The following is a 16509-nucleotide window of genomic DNA, read 5'->3' on the forward strand; positions in this document are numbered from 1 at the left end:
CCGGACTTTTCCCTGGGCTAGAGGCCCACGTGGAAGTTTAACCCGGGCTAAATTTCCCTGATGTTTGGAAGCCCACGCCGGGGGGCTCGGCGACCCGATCCTCGCGTTTTCCCCGGGGAGACTCGTCCCCACCTCTTGGGTCCGGGAACATCATCCCTGTCCGCTCGCGAGCGACGCGAGGCGAGGCGAGCGCTCCGCCGCCGCGCCGCGTGCTCTGCCTCCCTGCTTCTGCTGCCGCTTCACCTTCGCTCCAAGGCTCGGCTCGGCGCTGCCGCTCCACCCCCGTCTAGACGCCACCCCTGCAGCTCCCCGTTGGTGATGCTGCTCCGCCTTCGCACCCCCACGGCATCCGATCTGCGACGATGGCACCACCTCGGCCGCCGCCGCCTCCAGAGCCACCACGGTGCCTCCACTTCCTCGTCATATGTGAGTTCTTCCTCTCCTCTCCTATATTGCCTAGGGTTTGATCTCATCTCTCCTGATTCCTAGATCTTGTTTAGATCTTGGTGATTTCTGATCTGATTGGCTGCCATCTCCAAGATTCACAACCTGCTGATCACTTCAATCGACATTGTTGGCCTAGGTAAGCTCTGTTTGCTGAGGAAAATCACTTTGCATCGGTTCCTTTGTCATCTCCAATAATCACTCTATTTTATATCCAAACTGTTAATGTATGGTAAATTATTATATGGTCATTCAGTCCTGGTACCCTATGAAAATAATATGCTAATGTTGTTGCTGCCGGCTGATATCTCTAAAACTTGCATAACAACTGGTGGAAGCAAGCAGTCACAGAAAGATGTGATAATGTATTCAATTTGCTTTGCACAAAAAGAAACGAATCACGGATTAATCTCGACATAAATGATGGCCCTGTTTCTGAGCATGTCCTTTACGCTTGAATTTTTTTTAGTTTCTGAGCGTGTCTCTAAAACTTGCATACCAATTGCTGCAAAGTTTGATGGTAACTGGATTCCGAATTTAGTACATTTATGTCTCAGTATTAATAAACTCATCCGTTCTGCTGCAAAGTTTGATGGTAACTGGATTCTGAATCTTAGTTTGATATCTCTAAAACTTGCATACCAACTGGTGGAAGCAAGCAGTCACAGAAGTTTCCAATGTTCATGCCTCATCCGTTCTTTCTGTACTGAGAAAAGAACTATATATATCTCACATACGCACATCACTATATATGGGTATTCCTGGTTTGCATCATTACAGTTTAGTCACTAGAGACTCTCTTTTTTTACACATTATTCATATGCTGATGAAACATAGAGTATATCTGTTTTAATGGTGGTGCTTTGGGCAGTAAGGCAGTGACTAAACTGAGTGCATGCAGGACTGTTGCTTTGTGTGTTTTGGTATGTTCTGCATGATTCTTTTCAGATGGTCTTCTTGGTGGTTTTGATGAATTGCTGCATGCTATTTTAGTCTGACATATTGCTTGCATTTTAATAAATTTGTTTGTGGTTGTCAAGGCCTTTCTGACAGTCACTGATGGGCTGTTAGATATTTACATGTTCATGAATTGCTGCATGCTATTTTAGTCACCTATGTTACTTGATGGCCATGAACCCTGTTGTTAATAATTTGAAGGAAGAAGAAAAGATCAATCAGTCTGCATCTCATCTCCGGTCTTTACACTGTTCCTGGTGTGCGGAGAGACACAGCGGCCTAGCTGTGGAGAGTTTGACATTTGCCTGCAGAGTTTCAGGCACAAGAAAGTCTTGCTCATCAAAGGAGCTCCAGGGGAGGGGACTGTGCTGAGAAAATTTCTTTCAAAAAAAAATTGACACTCGCATCAGTCATGAAAACTCATTCCTTTATTACAAATGGGGTGTATAGATCATATAACTGGAGAATATATGAGCTGTTGGCTAGGCAACTCCTAATTCGTCTAAAGTAATATATTGTGTTATTTGTGTAGCTTCTGGAGATGCTTATGTGCTGCTTGCTGATTAAATTAGGTTGCAGGTTTAAATGTATATAACCTCAAATACAGCTCTCTCAGTGGGCTAAAATCGTTTTTGTATTATTTGGTTAAAATAATTTTCTTAAAACAGGTAGCTTAGGTGCTTCATATACAAGGATTCTTTACTAAATCTTCTGTTCATATCTACCTTGCAATGTTGGACACTTATCCTCTAGTGCCACTTCGTTCCAAAACTTGGAACTTTTTAATGAAATTTTTTGGAACATACTGTTGCTCTTAGTAAATTCTCTGGAGGTTTCTTATGATAGCTTGCTTGATAGATTGTGGAGATCTTGAAAGACCGTCCAAGTTGGTTTCGTGGTTGTCGGGGTCTTGAAGTCTTTACAATGTTACCAGCTGGAAATGGTGGGACCATTGAGCTTGTTTCCATGCAGGTTAGCATTTGTTTCTGACCATTCCATTTGTTGAAGAATAACAGGCTCTTATATATTGTTCTTGGTTGTGCCTTCAGATGTATGCTCCTACTACTTTAGTTCCTGCAAGAGATTTTTGGCAGTATTGTTTCTTCCTTTGGCAGCATGTTCACGCGTGCTTCTACTTCTGCTGTTATCCTGCCACGAGACATGCAAGTGCAGCTTCTGCTTCTGCGTGCTTCTGCTTCTGTCTTCATGAATTTCTCAAGAATTTTATCCTGTTGTGTGATGGATGAATTGGACGTGTTGGGATTTGATCAATGGAAAACTACTCTGGCTTGCATTGCGATCGGTTGAGAATGAATTGAATATATTTTGTACGTCGCAGATTTTGAGTTTCACACGTGCTGGCATTTTGAGTTATATGCCAAAGTGTGTGTACGTCGCAGATTTGATCTATTGAATATATTCATTGTGTTTGGAGGGCTGGAGTGGGCTGCTCTTGGCTGCAGTAGCAGCAGCCGAGCAGCAGCAAGCAGCGCAGCCGGAAGCAGCAGCGCAGCAGCAGCAGCAGAGGGTGGGGAGGCGCCAAATGCTGCCCGGGATAGGCACCCTGCGGGGAGAGCGCACCCCGGGGGTCTGACGGGCGTAGGGGGGAGGGGCCTAGGGGAGGGAAGCCCCGGGGATTAATCCCCGGCATCCCAAACTAGCCCTTAGTCAAAAAAAAGAATCCTCTTTAGTCACCAGAACCTACCTGCCGCCGTACCCGCGCTCGCTGATGGCGAGAGGAGTAGGAGGGAGGGGGGTGGGGGATAAAAATCTCTCACCTCTGGCCGTAGTCCCCATAACCTACCTGCCGCCGTACCCGCGCTCGCTGAGGGCAGCTCCAGTGTCACGTCGTTTTTTGAGGAACCGTGATGCGGGTGCCTTGCCTCCTTCCCTCGGCTCCCAGCCGGCAGCTGATCGGGATCCCGGAGGTCAGCGGGCAGCCGCAGGCCGCGGCGTCGAGCCGTCAACGTTTCCGGCTTTCTGTTTCTCGCGTCCCCACCACGGACGGACGTCGCCGAGGACGACGCGGCCGGCGGCTGCGATTACGCAAGCGCAATAACTTCGTCCCCTCCGGTCTCAGCCGCTCACCTGCCGCCGGCTCACCTGCCCCCGGCCCACAGGAGCCCGCTGCGGCGGCGCGCGCGGCCCTGCCCTCTCGTGACCAGGCGAAGAAGCTTCCTTCGCCATGGCCCCATGGCCTTTCCGGTCAGCCTTTGCGTCCCCGGCCCCCACCACCGTCCTCATCTTCTGCGGTGGTTGGGGCTCGACGAGGCGCGAGTCGTCCTAGGGCCAGCCAGCCACCAAGGCACACCAACAGATTCGCACTGATCCGACGCGAGCGAGCGTGCGAGAGCGCCAGTGACCCCTGACGTACGTCAGAGGATCTTGCTCCCTTCTTTTGACTAGCTGCGATTCTGGATCGTGTCGAGAAAAGCCAGCGGCATAGTCAGAAGGGGGGGGGGGGGGGGGGGGGGGCCTCTCCGGACCACCAAACCCTAGCTTCCGTCGATCAGGGACCCGCAGTAGCACCCACCACTTCTGCATAAACGAGTTAACTTTATACAAGGTGACAATAGGAGATCGGGGAAAGCACTTTTGTATCATGATCTTGTTTCTAGTAATCCACATTGCCCAGGCAACAATAACAAAGATAAAGAAGTTCACATCATAGTCAGCACACCCCAAAGGAATCCAATGTGTTAATAAGTCAGCCATATTTCTTGGCACCCTTTCCCAGCCCAGCGCCTCTTTGAAGCTTGTCCACACAAATTTGGCCATTACACATTGAAAGAGGACATGATCTACAGTCTCCGGGGTATTGCAGATAATACAATTAGCGTCTCCCTTCCAATTTTTCCTTTTCAGGGCTACACCCGTTTGGATCCTCCCCCGAAGCGCTAACCACATAAAAACTTTGAGTTTCATAGGAAGTTTGGATTTCCACAGATTGGTTAGCCTTTTGTTCAATCCCCCACTAGAGGTGAGGAACCTGTGCATAGATTTTGTTGATTATTTCCCGGAGTTTTACTCACTGCTGTCGTCGCTGGCCAGGATATTTTATCGGCATTTTCCTTGACTTCGATCAGCATTCCGCAACGCTGCCGAAGTTCAGTGGGACGCGCCTGTCACCCTGCCCGTCCGGGATGGCAAACCAACGCCCCTCTTGGCCATGTTTGATTCATAACGTGAAAAAAAAATTCACAAAAAGACGAATGCATGCATGGAGTACTAAATGAAGTTTATTTGTGAAACTTTTTCACAAATGAGTGTAATTTTTCGAGACGAATCTAATGAGTCAAGTTTCACCATGATTGGCTAGAGTGATACTGTAAGCACACCTAATCATTCTCTATTCATGCGGTCAAATACCTTATTAGCTACAGCATATGCTATAGTACTATAATTATGAAAGTTATTTTGTAATTGGATTGTATTTAATATCTCTAATTAGTAGTCAAAAGTGCGAAAAGTTTTTATGAAATTTTTTTCACCCCTCACCAAACACGGCCTTGAATTGTGATCGGGCGTGGCGGGGCCGGCCGCGTTGAACGGCGAGTCCCCGTCGGGGGTCAAAGCATCGCCGTCGTTCACACTCAGACATTGCCAGCCACAGAGGGCCCAGGCGGAAGCTCAGTCAGTCGTGAACTACTCGGCTACATCTTCAATCCAGAATCGTTTCAGTGGAGAGAGGAGGGCCCGTCAATCAATCCTGCAGCGTGAGCTGGTACGCCATGGGGTGTCTCCGCTTGCTCCTCCTCCCCCTGCTCCTCGCCGCGGCCTGCTCCGACTATGCGGCCGTGCTCGCCGCCGAGGAGTTCGCCTACAACGGCTTCGGCGGCGCGGGCCTCGCGCTCGGCGGCATGTCCGTGGTGGCTCCGAACGGGCTGCTGGTGCTCAGCAACGGCACCAGCCAGATGGCCGGCCGCGCGTTCCGCCCGGAGCCGGTCCGCCTGCGCGACGCGCCCGGCGGCGCCGTCCGGTCCTTCTCGGCGGCCTTCGTCTTCGCCATCGTCTCCAACTTCACCGTGCTGAGCGACAACGGCATGGCGTTCGTGGTCGCGCCCAGCACCAGGCTCTCCACCTTCAACGCCGGCCAGTACCTCGGCGTCCTCAACGTCACCGACAACGGCAGCGACGGCAACCGCGTGCTCTTCGTCGAGCTCGACACCATGCTCAACCCGGAGTTCCAGGACATGAACAGCAACCACGTCGGCGTCAACGTCAACAGCATGAGGTCGCTGCACAACCACAGCGCCGGCTACTACGACGACGCCACCGGGGCGTTCAACAACCTCAGCCTCATCAGCCGCCGGCCCATGCAGGTCTGGGTCGACTACGACGGCGCCACCACGCGCCTCGACGTGACCATGGCGCCCATGGGCGTGCCCAGGCCCAAGAAGCCGCTCATCTCCGCGCCGGTCAACCTCTCGGCAGTCGGAACGGACACCGCCTACGTCGGCTTCTCGGCGGCCACGGGCGTCATCTACACGAGGCACTACGTCCTGGGCTGGAGCTTCGCCATGGGCGGCGCGGCCCCGCCGCTGGACACCTCGAGGCTGCCGTCGCTGCCGCGGTTCGGGCCCAAGCCCCGGTCCAAGGTGCTGGAGATCGTGCTCCCGATCGCCACCGCGGCGTTCGTCCTCGCGCTGCTCGTCGGCGTCTTCCTGGTCGTGCGGCGGCGGGTGAGGTACGCCGAGGTGCGCGAGGACTGGGAGGTGGAGTTCGGCCCGCACCGCTTCTCGTACAAGGAGCTCTACCACGCCACCAGGGGCTTCAAGAACAAGCAGCTGCTCGGCACCGGTGGCTTCGGGAGGGTGTACAAGGGCGTGCTCCCCAAGTCCAACCTCGAGATCGCCGTGAAGCGGGTGTCGCACGACTCCAAGCAGGGGATGAAGGAGTTCATCGCCGAGGTCGTCAGCATCGGCCACCTCCGGCACCGGAACCTCGTCCAGCTGCTGGGCTACTGCCGGCGGAAGGGCGAGCTCCTCCTGGTGTACGACTACATGCCCAACGGCAGCCTGGACAAGTACCTGCACGACAAGACCAAGCCCGTCCTCGACTGGGCGCAGAGGTTCCAGATCATCAAGGGCGTCGCCTCCGGCCTGCTCTACCTCCACGAGGACTGGGAGCAGCTGGTGGTGCACCGGGACATTAAGGCCAGCAACGTGCTTCTCGACGGCGACATGAACGGCCGGCTGGGCGACTTCGGCCTGGCGCGGCTGTACGACCACGGCGTGGATCCCCAGACCACGCACGTCGTCGGCACCATGGGCTACCTCGCCCCGGAGCTGGTGCGGACGGGGAAGGCGACCCCCGTCACGGACGTGTTCGCCTTCGGGGTGTTCGTGCTGGAGGTGGCCTGCGGGCGGCGGCCGCTGGGGTGCATCGCGCCGGACGAACAGAACGTGCTGCTGGACTGGGTGCAGGAGCACGAGCGCAGGGGCGCGGCGCTGGACACGGTGGACCCGCGGCTGTGCGGCAAGTACGACGCCGACGAGGCCCGGCTGGCGATCCGGCTGGGGCTCGCGTGCGCGCACCCGCTGCCCGACGCGCGGCCCGGGATGCGGCAGGTGGTGCAGTACATGGAGGGCGACGCGCCGATGCCGGAGGCGGCGCCGACGTGCGTGAGCTACACGACGCTGGCGCTGATGCAGAACGACGGGTTCGACTCGTTCGCCATGTCGTTCCCGTCCACGGCCACGTCCAGCGCCAGCCCCGTCTCCGGCGGGTTCTCGGCCGTGTCAGGCCTCTCCGGCGGGAGGTGAGCTGTCGCATAAGACGGTCGCTGTCACAGACACAGAGGAATACTAGTTTCTTGCGCGTCGTGGAGATGACTTTTTGAAAAGTTGTCATGGATGGAGATGACTTGACTTGGCATTTCCCGTAACATAGTTGTACCTCGAGTGGGTAAATTTGTAGCAGTACAGGTTTAAGTACCAGTAAGTACAATAACCGTGACCAGTAAATATCTACGATCAACGTCATGTTCCGAAAAAAAAAGGGCAATTGTGTTCTTGCCCCTATTTTGAACTCTAATTGTGATTTTACTTTCATTTTTTTTCACTTTGTATTTTTGCCTCTACTGTTTGGAAATAAAGACTCATTCTACTTCTACTCCCTGAACCGCACTTAATGGTGTCAAAGAAGACAATTTTGCCCTTGCGAATATATCTCTTTTTTTCAGAACTTTGTGAATATACCCTTGTTTGCTATTATATTTCAGGAGCATTTCAATAAGAATATGAACAAGAATTTGACATAATTTGGATAGCATCATAATACACAAAATTAAGTTGAAACAACATGCATCTCGCTCATCCATGCTCTTTCCAATTTGAATAGCTCGAGCAGATGGTGGAGAACAGGGGCGGCGCGTTGCAGCGGCCCTCGTCGAAGTTTAGAGCCTGTAGCTGAGAGACTCGTAGTGGAGAATAGCTCTCGGCCTCGAAGAAGGCCTTGACACGACGAGCTTTTTGCCAATTTACCGATTCAAACAAGTGGCTTGGCTCATTTACCACCGCAAAGAACACCAGTGTGCGTCTTCCAGCGCTCTTCCTCCGGGAACACCAGCTAGCTTCTTCCCCAGTCAGCATGAGCATCCCTTGCCCGAGCCGTCGGCTCGAGCTCCACATGCACGGCTGTTGGAACAAGCTCGCCGGCGGCAAATCGATCTCCCCGAGATTGTGGGCCTGACTTCCTGCCCCTTTCCGGCCTTCCCCCAAATCGATAAGCGGATCGAGGTTCTGCACCACCAAACCAACCTCCTGGTTCAGCAAATTAAGCTCTAGCGCGATTGAATCGAACTCCACCAACGCAATTTGATCTCCAGCAGCAGAATCCAACTCGCACGCGGCACGCTGCCAATCACCGTGCACCTGCAGCCGCCGCCCGCACCCGCACCGCGCGCCGCCCGAGCCTGCCCCGCTCGCCTGGCCCTCGCACGCGCGCCTGCCTCCCGCGTCTCACCCGCACCTGGCCGGCGCAGCGCCCCAGGGCAACCTCCCGCGCGCCGCCGCTGGGGCCGACGGGAATGGCAGGCGCGGGATCGGGGAATAGAGTCAGGAACCCCCCACAGGTTGAGAAGAAGTGATAAGGGAATAAGGGGCAGTTTTGTCTTTTTGTCCTATTACGAAGGGTTTTTTTATTTTTTAAATTCACTAAATCATGCCAGCTAATGGAGTGAATTTTAAGGATAAATGGAAGCTTCATGGTGAAACAGTAGGGGTAAAAATATAAAGTGAAAAAAAGTAGGGGTAAAATCAAAATTAAAGTTTAAAATAGGGAAAAAACACAATAATCCCAAAAAAAATCAACGTATTTCAAGAATAAATGGAGGCTTCATGGTGAAATAGTAGGGACAAAAATATAAAGTGAAAAAAATAGGAGTAAAATCACAATTGAAGTTTAAAATATGAAAAAAACGCAATAATCCCAAAAAAAAATCAACGTCATGACTCGTGAGCAAAAACATCAGGGGAGAATTAATGAAATAGCACCGGTATATCTTCGTGTTCATCAGGAAACAGCACCCATTCACCGTGTCTTCAGGGAATAGTATCACAGGCGTCTCTGAAAGAGAAGCGGACAGGGCAGCGCTGCCAGTCAAGTTGCTACTCAAATCTATACTCATTGTATCAAGTTGCTACTCAAATCTATGGGTTACCCATCTCAACTTAGATATAGATAAGGTATATACGAATAATACTCGTTTTACCCACGTACCCATTAGTTAGTTCTTTTCTATTATCTTATGTTATGTAGCTCCGCTCTAGACGTGGGGCCCACATGTATGTGTAGCTACACTGCTTTGCATAGAGTAAATGTCGATTATACTGAGTCATCTCTAACAAATTTCAGTCAATTTTGATAAAAATTTATAGTGTGAACACGATGTTTTATTTCCAGGGTCCGGCTCTTGAAGTGGGGCCCACGTGTAGGTCTAGCCACACTGTTCTGCACAAAGTAGCTGCCGGTCATACTAAGTCATCTCCAACAAATTTCAGTCAATTTTGATAAAATTTTATAGTGTGAACGCGAGATTTTATTTCCAGGGTCCGGCTCTTGACGTGGGGCCCACGTGTAAGTCTAGCTACACTGCTTTGCACAGAGTAGCTGTCAGTCATACCGAGTCATCTCCAACAAATTTCAGTGAATTTCGATAAAATTTTATAGTGTAAATACAAGGTTTTATTTTCAGGATCCGGCTCTTGATGTGGGATCCATCTCAATCCACTGTACTTGGAGTCCTATTGCCTACCCATTGAATTATCTATATATATCCGTTAAACAATTATCCACTTATTTGAATATGGATTAATTGGTGATGGATAGTTTACGGGTGTGGGTGTGGATAACCAGTTGCTTCCCAACGGCAACGTGAGCTGCCAGAGTGCCACGGCGGCACGGCCGGGGGCATCGCACTCGCGGCGGCGGCGCTGGTGCTTGAATATGTTACCGCGACACGCGACGCCACCGGCGCGGCGTGTTCGTGGCTTGTCACCATCGGCGGCCAAAAGATGGTGGCGACGGCAGTTGGTTTCTTCCGGCATCGGGCAGCGAACGGGGATAATAATAATAATCAGATAGCGAGCGCGCTCGGCCGGGCTGTGCTTCCGCCGCGCGCCCGTTGTTTGTGTCAATCTATCAAATCCAGCACGCACGCGTGCATGGTGGTTGTGGTTGTATTGAAATTGCTTGCTTCGTTGGCTGCTTGGCTGCACGCTGGTTTGTTTTATTGCCTGTTCTCACCGAAACAATACTAGAGAGATGGTTTTGTTGGGTGGGACCGTGTGAGCATGCGGGAATTCTGGTGAGCAAAGGATACAAGGTTTTGACATCATCCTCGTGCTGAGAGCCTAGCTTTGCTGTCGTTTGATAGCCCCGTGACGATTTTTCACAGGTTCTAGAGACGTTGCCATGCACGATTTCCGCGTACGCAACCAAGGTGACCCGGGGCCGTAGTTCAGGGTGGAGTCAGCGCTTCAAGAAATCGACAAGCCTGGAGCCTGGCAAAGTTCTGCCCATGCGTGCCATCTGCGTCTGACTGAAGCAAGGGATGAGGATTCAGCAGATGCGGTCCCACATGACGCGAAGATTGTTTTGGGAGATTCCACATGGGTCGCGTTAAACAATCCTGCCTCGAGCATGTGGTGTGCTGGCAAACCCTGTTCCTCGCTCACTTCAAAAGTGGGAAAGAAAAAAAAACCTGCATTCCCGTGGAAAACTCGCCAGCTAACTCACAAAAAAAGCCCAGCCCAAGGAAAGACATCGGGGGCCTGCTTGCGCACCCCGACCTTGACCTGGGCTGTACAAGTGGGCCGATATGGGCCGCAAGACCCACAACTCGTAGGCAGATGCGGCCTACGCCGGTCGCCGGCAGCCCGGCGCGCAGACCGACAGTGACAGGCGGACGCCGGTCACCGAAGGGAAAGTTGCCGGCCCGCATGGCAATGCTCGTGTGGCCGTGCGTGTCCGGTGTCCGCACTCGCGAATCAACCTCTCCAATACCACACCTAGGCGTGATAAAGGGCTTAAAATTTTGAACTAGAAAATCTAAGGGCCGGATTCTAAAAGAATCGAGCTCTAATCTTATATAATTTTAATCTAAAAAATTTAAATATTTTGTTAGGCTGTAAAAAGACCACTGGTGACATGGCCATTCCCACCCCTAACCACACAAGGCTCAGCGCTAGCGTTCCTCGCGCCCGCGCCGCCCCGATCGGAGACAAGGAAGCATGGACGCGGCCGTCTCGAATCCGTCGTCGATCAAGAGGTACGCCGGCGGAACCCCCTTCAGTTTCCGCCGCCCGGCGCCGAGCGAGTTCGCCCCCCCCGCGCTGATTTCGCAGCGCCGGGTGCATTCAGGATCGCGCTGGTCACCGGGGGGAACAAGGGGATCGGGCTGGAGACGTGCCGGCAGCTGGCGACCAGGGGGCTCAAGGTCGTCCTGACGGCGAGGAACGAGGCGAGGGGGCTGGAGGCGGTCGAGGCCATCAGGCGCTCCAGCGGCGCCGCCGCCGCCGCCGAGGTTTTCTTCCACCAGCTGGACGTCACCGACCCCTCCAGCGCCGCCCGGCTGGCGGATTTCGTCAGGGGCCAGTTCGGGAGGCTTGACATCCTGGTATGGCTCCACCTTGCAGCCCGGTTAGGTCGCTGACGCGTGCTCTGTGAATTTGGCTCCCTGAATTTGGGGAATTGGGAATCGGTGCTGTTATACTAGCAGGAACACCGGCAGAGATATGCACTCCTTTTAGCTCTTTCTACGTTAATTTAATTAGCTTGGTATGCTTAAATATAAAATTGGCAAAACGACCTCGTACCCTGCTGTGCTTAATTTTGTTCGAGACACATCAGCAGCATTCCCAGCAAGCTGGAGTACTAGACGCTGTTCTCGATGCAATGTTTTTTTTTAGCTTCACAGCTCCAGAAAACTAAGTATAGGATGAAGTTACTGTGCAGTTTTTGCGTTCTGAACCTTCTCCCTTTATCACGCATTATTGTTTGAATGAAGTGATTATTTGCTGACTTATTTCCAATGCATCAGCATCACCTTTTCCCGTTGTCTGTAGATCAATAATGCTGGGATTTCAGGTGTTGACCGAGATCCAATTTTGTTTGCCAAAGTCAAGGATCAGGTACTCTTAAGTCTTAACTAAAGCAAAACATCACATACAAAGTACTGTTGGTTTGCATGAGCAGTTTTTGAGCAATTCCCATGTAATTCTTATATTTTTTTGAAAGGTACAATTATATCATATTTCACAATTCTTATATACTCTCGCTTTGCTGTTTCTATAGTTGTTTGCTGTTGTCTTTCAAGATGTTGAGGTGTTATGTGAAAATCTTCGTTTGAGATTGACAATCCTTAAATTATTCAAATCAGCAAGCCAACCACCATGTTTAAGTGAATTGCATGTTAGACTGTACCTTCACCTAAAACCTGACTATTTACTGAATCACATGATTATATTTCTATGCTATACCAGAAAACTAAAAATATCTTATTCAAGGACAGGTTGAAGGCATGGATGTGAACCAGAGAGTTGAGTGGATGACAGAAAATTCAAAAGAGACATACGAGGAAGCTAAACAATGTATGAGGACGAACTACTATGGTGCCAAGATTGTCACGGAGGCACTACTTCCCCTTCTTCAGTTATCCTCTTCCGGAAGGATTGTCAATGTTTCGTCAGGCTTTGGGCTGCTGAGAGTAAGTCCTGTAAATACCAAGCTACTGCCTTTTGCAGGTCATTGCCAAGAGTGTTTTGCCAGAATATATCTGCAGACTGCAGTAGCATGCTTGAATGCCTCCCTTTTGTTTTGGGTTTATTTATTTATTTACTGCACAACAACAAATAGCCTTTTGGAGAAGCATTCTTTGTTTTGTGTCCACATTCCACAATTTGCTTTCAGTGACCTTTTTCTTTTCTTTTCCTTTAATGGTGGTCTCTATATTACCACAAAAATTTAAATGGTGTCAATGAACATTTCTACTGGGAGTTGCATGCAATAAAAATGTACACTTTGTTTTGGTCCACTTCCCTTGCTCTTGTTCACTTTCAGTTAATGAAGATCATACCTTTTCTTTTCGAGCAGAACTTCAACAGTGAAGAACTTAGGAAGGAGTTTGATGACATTGACAATCTTACTGAAAAGAGACTGGAAGAACTGTTGGATTTGTTCCTAGAAGATTTTAAGGCCAACTTATTAGAGGCACATGGGTGGCCAACAGGTGGATCTTCAGCCTACAAAGTTGCCAAAGCAGCCCTTAATGCATACACAAGGATTCTTGCTAAGAAGTATCCTACACTGCGTATCAACTGTCTGACACCTGGTTATGTCAAGACCGATATTTGTATGCACATGGGAGTATTGACACTTGAAGAGGGTGCTCGCAACCCTGTAAAAGTCGCTCTCTTGCCTGACGATGGCCCAACCGGTGCTTATTTTGATCTGAATGGGGAGGCGCCCTTTGTGTGATCATATTATTTGATCACGTTTCCCTTACTCAGTTTTAGAATAATAGAAAAGGATATAGAGTTGTTGGTGCTGATAAATATTGTAGTTTGACTTGTGTACTCAAACTATATGATTCATCGTCTTCTATATGATCTCTCTGGAGACGTTTTCACATTTGCAATTGACCACTGATCTCACTGGAGAAGTTGCATATTTTCAATGGACCACTCTTGGCATGTTTGGTCGCACCAATTCTTTACATTTCCCCCTGAGAGGGCACTTCTTCCTAGTTCCTACTACTGTGGGCTGTGGCCACGTTGTTCTGGGTTATCTAGATGCACAGAGAGATGGTAGCATATGATGGTTAAATGCTATTTCTTCCGGAGCATGAAGCATGCCTTTTTTACTTTTCTAGGGATGCAGGTAAATTTGTTCATAATCACAAAGCAGGCGAGAATTTACACGACTGGTTCTTCTATTTTTGCTTCCAGAAACTGTTTGAATCAGGATATATTGCTTCTGAATTAGTAAATGCTCCCGCGCTTAGTCAAGTTTACTTCGTTTTGGACAAAGGAAACAGTTTCTTTTCTGCTTGTTTTTTTTTAAAAAAAATCTGAGCGTCACCGGAGGTAGTATATCTTAAGCAAGTTGGTGGTCAGTGAACAAACTTATCAAACAAAAAAAGAGCTGCTGATACTAACAAATGCTCGGTTGCTCACTGTATGAAACTTTAAATCAACCCTCTTGGTAAGAACTACCAGTGAATCGCCTGTGGCAGTGCAATAGCCTTTTTATTTGGAATGTTTCACACCTAAGTCAGGCTTTTCTGCATTCTATCGTGGGAATATGTTTTCATGCTTGTTTCTGCAGGACGTCAGTGTTTACCTTTAGTCGGTTTATTCTGTCTTTATTATATATATATGCAGCTGTTCAGAATTCAGATGATATCCAATTTCTTGCACGGATCACCTGCAATCTAATGATGCAGCCTTGATTCGTCCGAGATGAAAAAAAAAATACTGGGACCTGTCTTGTCATATATGTGAACGTGCCCCGCGTGAAGAATCAGATTTCGATATCATCTAAATATAAAAAGAGTATAAAGTTGAGAGGTACATGTAACTAAGTCTCCTTTTCCCTTTAAATTAACTACTTGATAAGGCCTGCCCAAAGAGCACGCCAGACTAACCAGACAAAGTCATCTCCTAGCGCCTTGTTGGAGCAGAGCTCGTGGGGGCACGCTCATGGAGGGATCCATCTCCAATTCCCCAAGCACAAGGTATGCATCTCTCTCTTGCCATGCTGGCTTGCTACGAACCTGAACTGTGCTACAGAGTCATGGCGGTTGCATGCCAGGATTGCTGTGGTCACCGGTGGTAACAAAGGGATTGGGCTAGAGGTGTGCCGGCAGCTGGCTGGGAATGGTGTCACCGTCGTCTTAACGGCTAGGGACGAGACGAGGGGCGCAGCCGCCGTCAAGAAGCTCAGAGAACTGGGGCTTTCCAATGTCATTTTCCACCAGTTGGACATCACGGATGCATCAAGCATTGGTAGGTTAGCCGACTTCTTGAAGACCCGTTTTGGGAGGCTAGACATCCTGGTAAGTCTTCTTTTGAAGGTTTGCTATACATCAAGGCTTTAATGTCCCGCTATAGCTTCTGCTATAGCTATTTGAGGTAGGGTACATCTATTTGAATTTATGTATAATTTAGCCATTATAGCCCGTTGAGTGCTATTAGCTGGTTTATTTTAGAGTCCAACCGCTAAACTTCTTAGCCCACTATTTAGAACCATGCTATATATGACCACAACCACAAAACCCATAATGGTGATGCGGGTGTTGATGAAGGTGTTCTGTTCGTAGGTAAATATTGCTGCATTTGGAGGTGTTGAGTACGCCCTGGATCCTGCTTACGCATCAGTAATCAGAGATGAAGAGGTGAGAATTACATCCTCAGCTTATCTGTGCATGAACTTTTTAGTGAACAAGTTTGTTTGTTGATGCGTGTGACAGCTGAGGGGTATGGATAGGGACCAGAGGCTTGAATGGTTGTGGAGAAACAGCAGGGAGACTTACGACGCTGCAAAGAAAGGCCTGCAGACAAACTACTACGGCACAAAACATGTGATCGAAGCCTTTCTGCCTCTTCTGCAAGCCTCCTCCGTTGGAAGGATCGTTAATGTTTCATCCGACTTTGGGCTACTTAGGGTATCTTCTTGTGATCACACGTTGTTTCAAATCCCAATCCAATGCTATCATTTTTGTTCAATCTGCTATCAATTTTGTTCAATCTCTAGCCCTTCTATGCTTTTAGATAGCACGAAACGCGGTGACGAAATTTCTTCCCGGTGCAGTTTTTCAGGAACGAGGAGCTGAAGCAGGAACTGAACGATGTCGGCAGCCTCACCGAGGAGAGGCTGGACGAGCTGCTGGACATGTTCCTGAACGACTTTGAGGCCGGCAAGGTAGACGCGCGCGGGTGGCCGGCAGCATTCGCGGCGTACAAGGTGGCCAAGGCGGCCATGAACTCGTACTCGAGGATCCTGGCGGCGAGGCAACTCGCGCTGCGCGTCAACTGCGTGCACCCCGGCTACATCAAGACGGACCTGACTGCACACTCGGGGCTCCTGACGCCCGAGGAAGGCGGGCGCAGGGTGGTGAAGGTGGCGCTGCTGCCGGAAGGCGGGGTCACCGGCGCCTTCTTCGAAGACGGCGAGGAGGCGTCGTTCGTGTGACGACTTGTGGTGTCTGGTGAGGCGCTTGTGGTCTGGCTGGCGTTCAGATTCAGATTAAGGACGAGAGCTGGTGTTCAGATTCAGAATAAGGACGAGAGCTGGTGTCTGGTGTGTGGATTACTGCTGAGCTGCGTACAAATCTGAAATTGAAATGTTAAGTACATGTGTAAGCCAATGAATCGCATATCACACGATAATGCAATCTAGCGTTATCATTTTCGATTTTTTTTTCACAGCTGCTGAAGTGTTTCTTGTCATGGGAAACGACTTGCAGTAGCAGCGGTCGCATTTGCATAGGCATGACGTCACGTGTCCATGTCCGATGAACGGTGTTTCTTATCATTTGAAGAAGTAGCAATTGGCCCGCGCTAATAGCGCAGGTAGCTAGTTTTTATTTAATTTTTTAAAAATATT

General features: G+C 50.0%; 2 protein-coding genes and 1 long non-coding RNA gene across 3 annotated transcripts; all 3 read left to right on the forward strand.

The window, feature by feature from the left end:
• Positions 1-106: 106 nt before the first annotated feature.
• Positions 107-2751, forward strand: LOC120642642. Its single transcript, XR_005662673.1, has 4 exons — positions 107-426; positions 501-583; positions 2260-2373; positions 2451-2751. It is a non-coding gene; the product is annotated as an uncharacterized LOC120642642 (long non-coding RNA).
• A 2291-nt stretch (positions 2752-5042) lies between these two features.
• LOC120642637 (L-type lectin-domain containing receptor kinase SIT2-like) lies at positions 5043-7515 on the forward strand. Its single transcript, XM_039919202.1, has one exon. It carries the CDS (start codon positions 5133-5135, stop codon positions 7164-7166), a length of 2034 nt encoding a protein of 677 aa, XP_039775136.1. The 5' UTR covers positions 5043-5132; the 3' UTR covers positions 7167-7515.
• A 3526-nt stretch (positions 7516-11041) lies between these two features.
• LOC120640254 lies at positions 11042-16286 on the forward strand. Its single transcript, XM_039916109.1, has 10 exons — positions 11042-11173; positions 11266-11521; positions 11970-12035; positions 12416-12610; positions 12997-13378; positions 14521-14638; positions 14716-14959; positions 15224-15298; positions 15374-15568; positions 15715-16286. Exons 1-10 carry the CDS (start codon positions 11136-11138, stop codon positions 16093-16095), a joined length of 1950 nt encoding a protein of 649 aa, XP_039772043.1. The 5' UTR covers positions 11042-11135; the 3' UTR covers positions 16096-16286.
• The last annotated feature ends 223 nt before the right edge of the window (positions 16287-16509 follow it).

This window comes from Panicum virgatum, chromosome 7K, assembly GCF_016808335.1.
Source record: "Panicum virgatum strain AP13 chromosome 7K, P.virgatum_v5, whole genome shotgun sequence".
In the NCBI taxonomy this organism is placed as follows: Eukaryota; Viridiplantae; Streptophyta; class Magnoliopsida; order Poales; family Poaceae; genus Panicum; species Panicum virgatum.

Bases quoted from the DNA above. Each gene is read 5' to 3' on its own strand.
- LOC120642637 (XM_039919202.1), top strand. From the start codon at position 5,133: ATGGGGTGTCTCCGCTTGCTCCTCCTCCCCCTGCTCCTCGCCGCGGCC.
- LOC120640254 (XM_039916109.1), top strand. From the start codon at position 11,136: ATGGACGCGGCCGTCTCGAATCCGTCGTCGATCAAGAG. The intron at 11,174-11,265 runs GTACGCCGGCGG...GGGTGCATTCAG, and splicing joins AATCCGTCGTCGATCAAGAG to GATCGCGCTGGTCACCGGGG. The intron at 14,639-14,715 runs GTATGCATCTCT...GTTGCATGCCAG, and splicing joins TCCAATTCCCCAAGCACAAG to GATTGCTGTGGTCACCGGTG.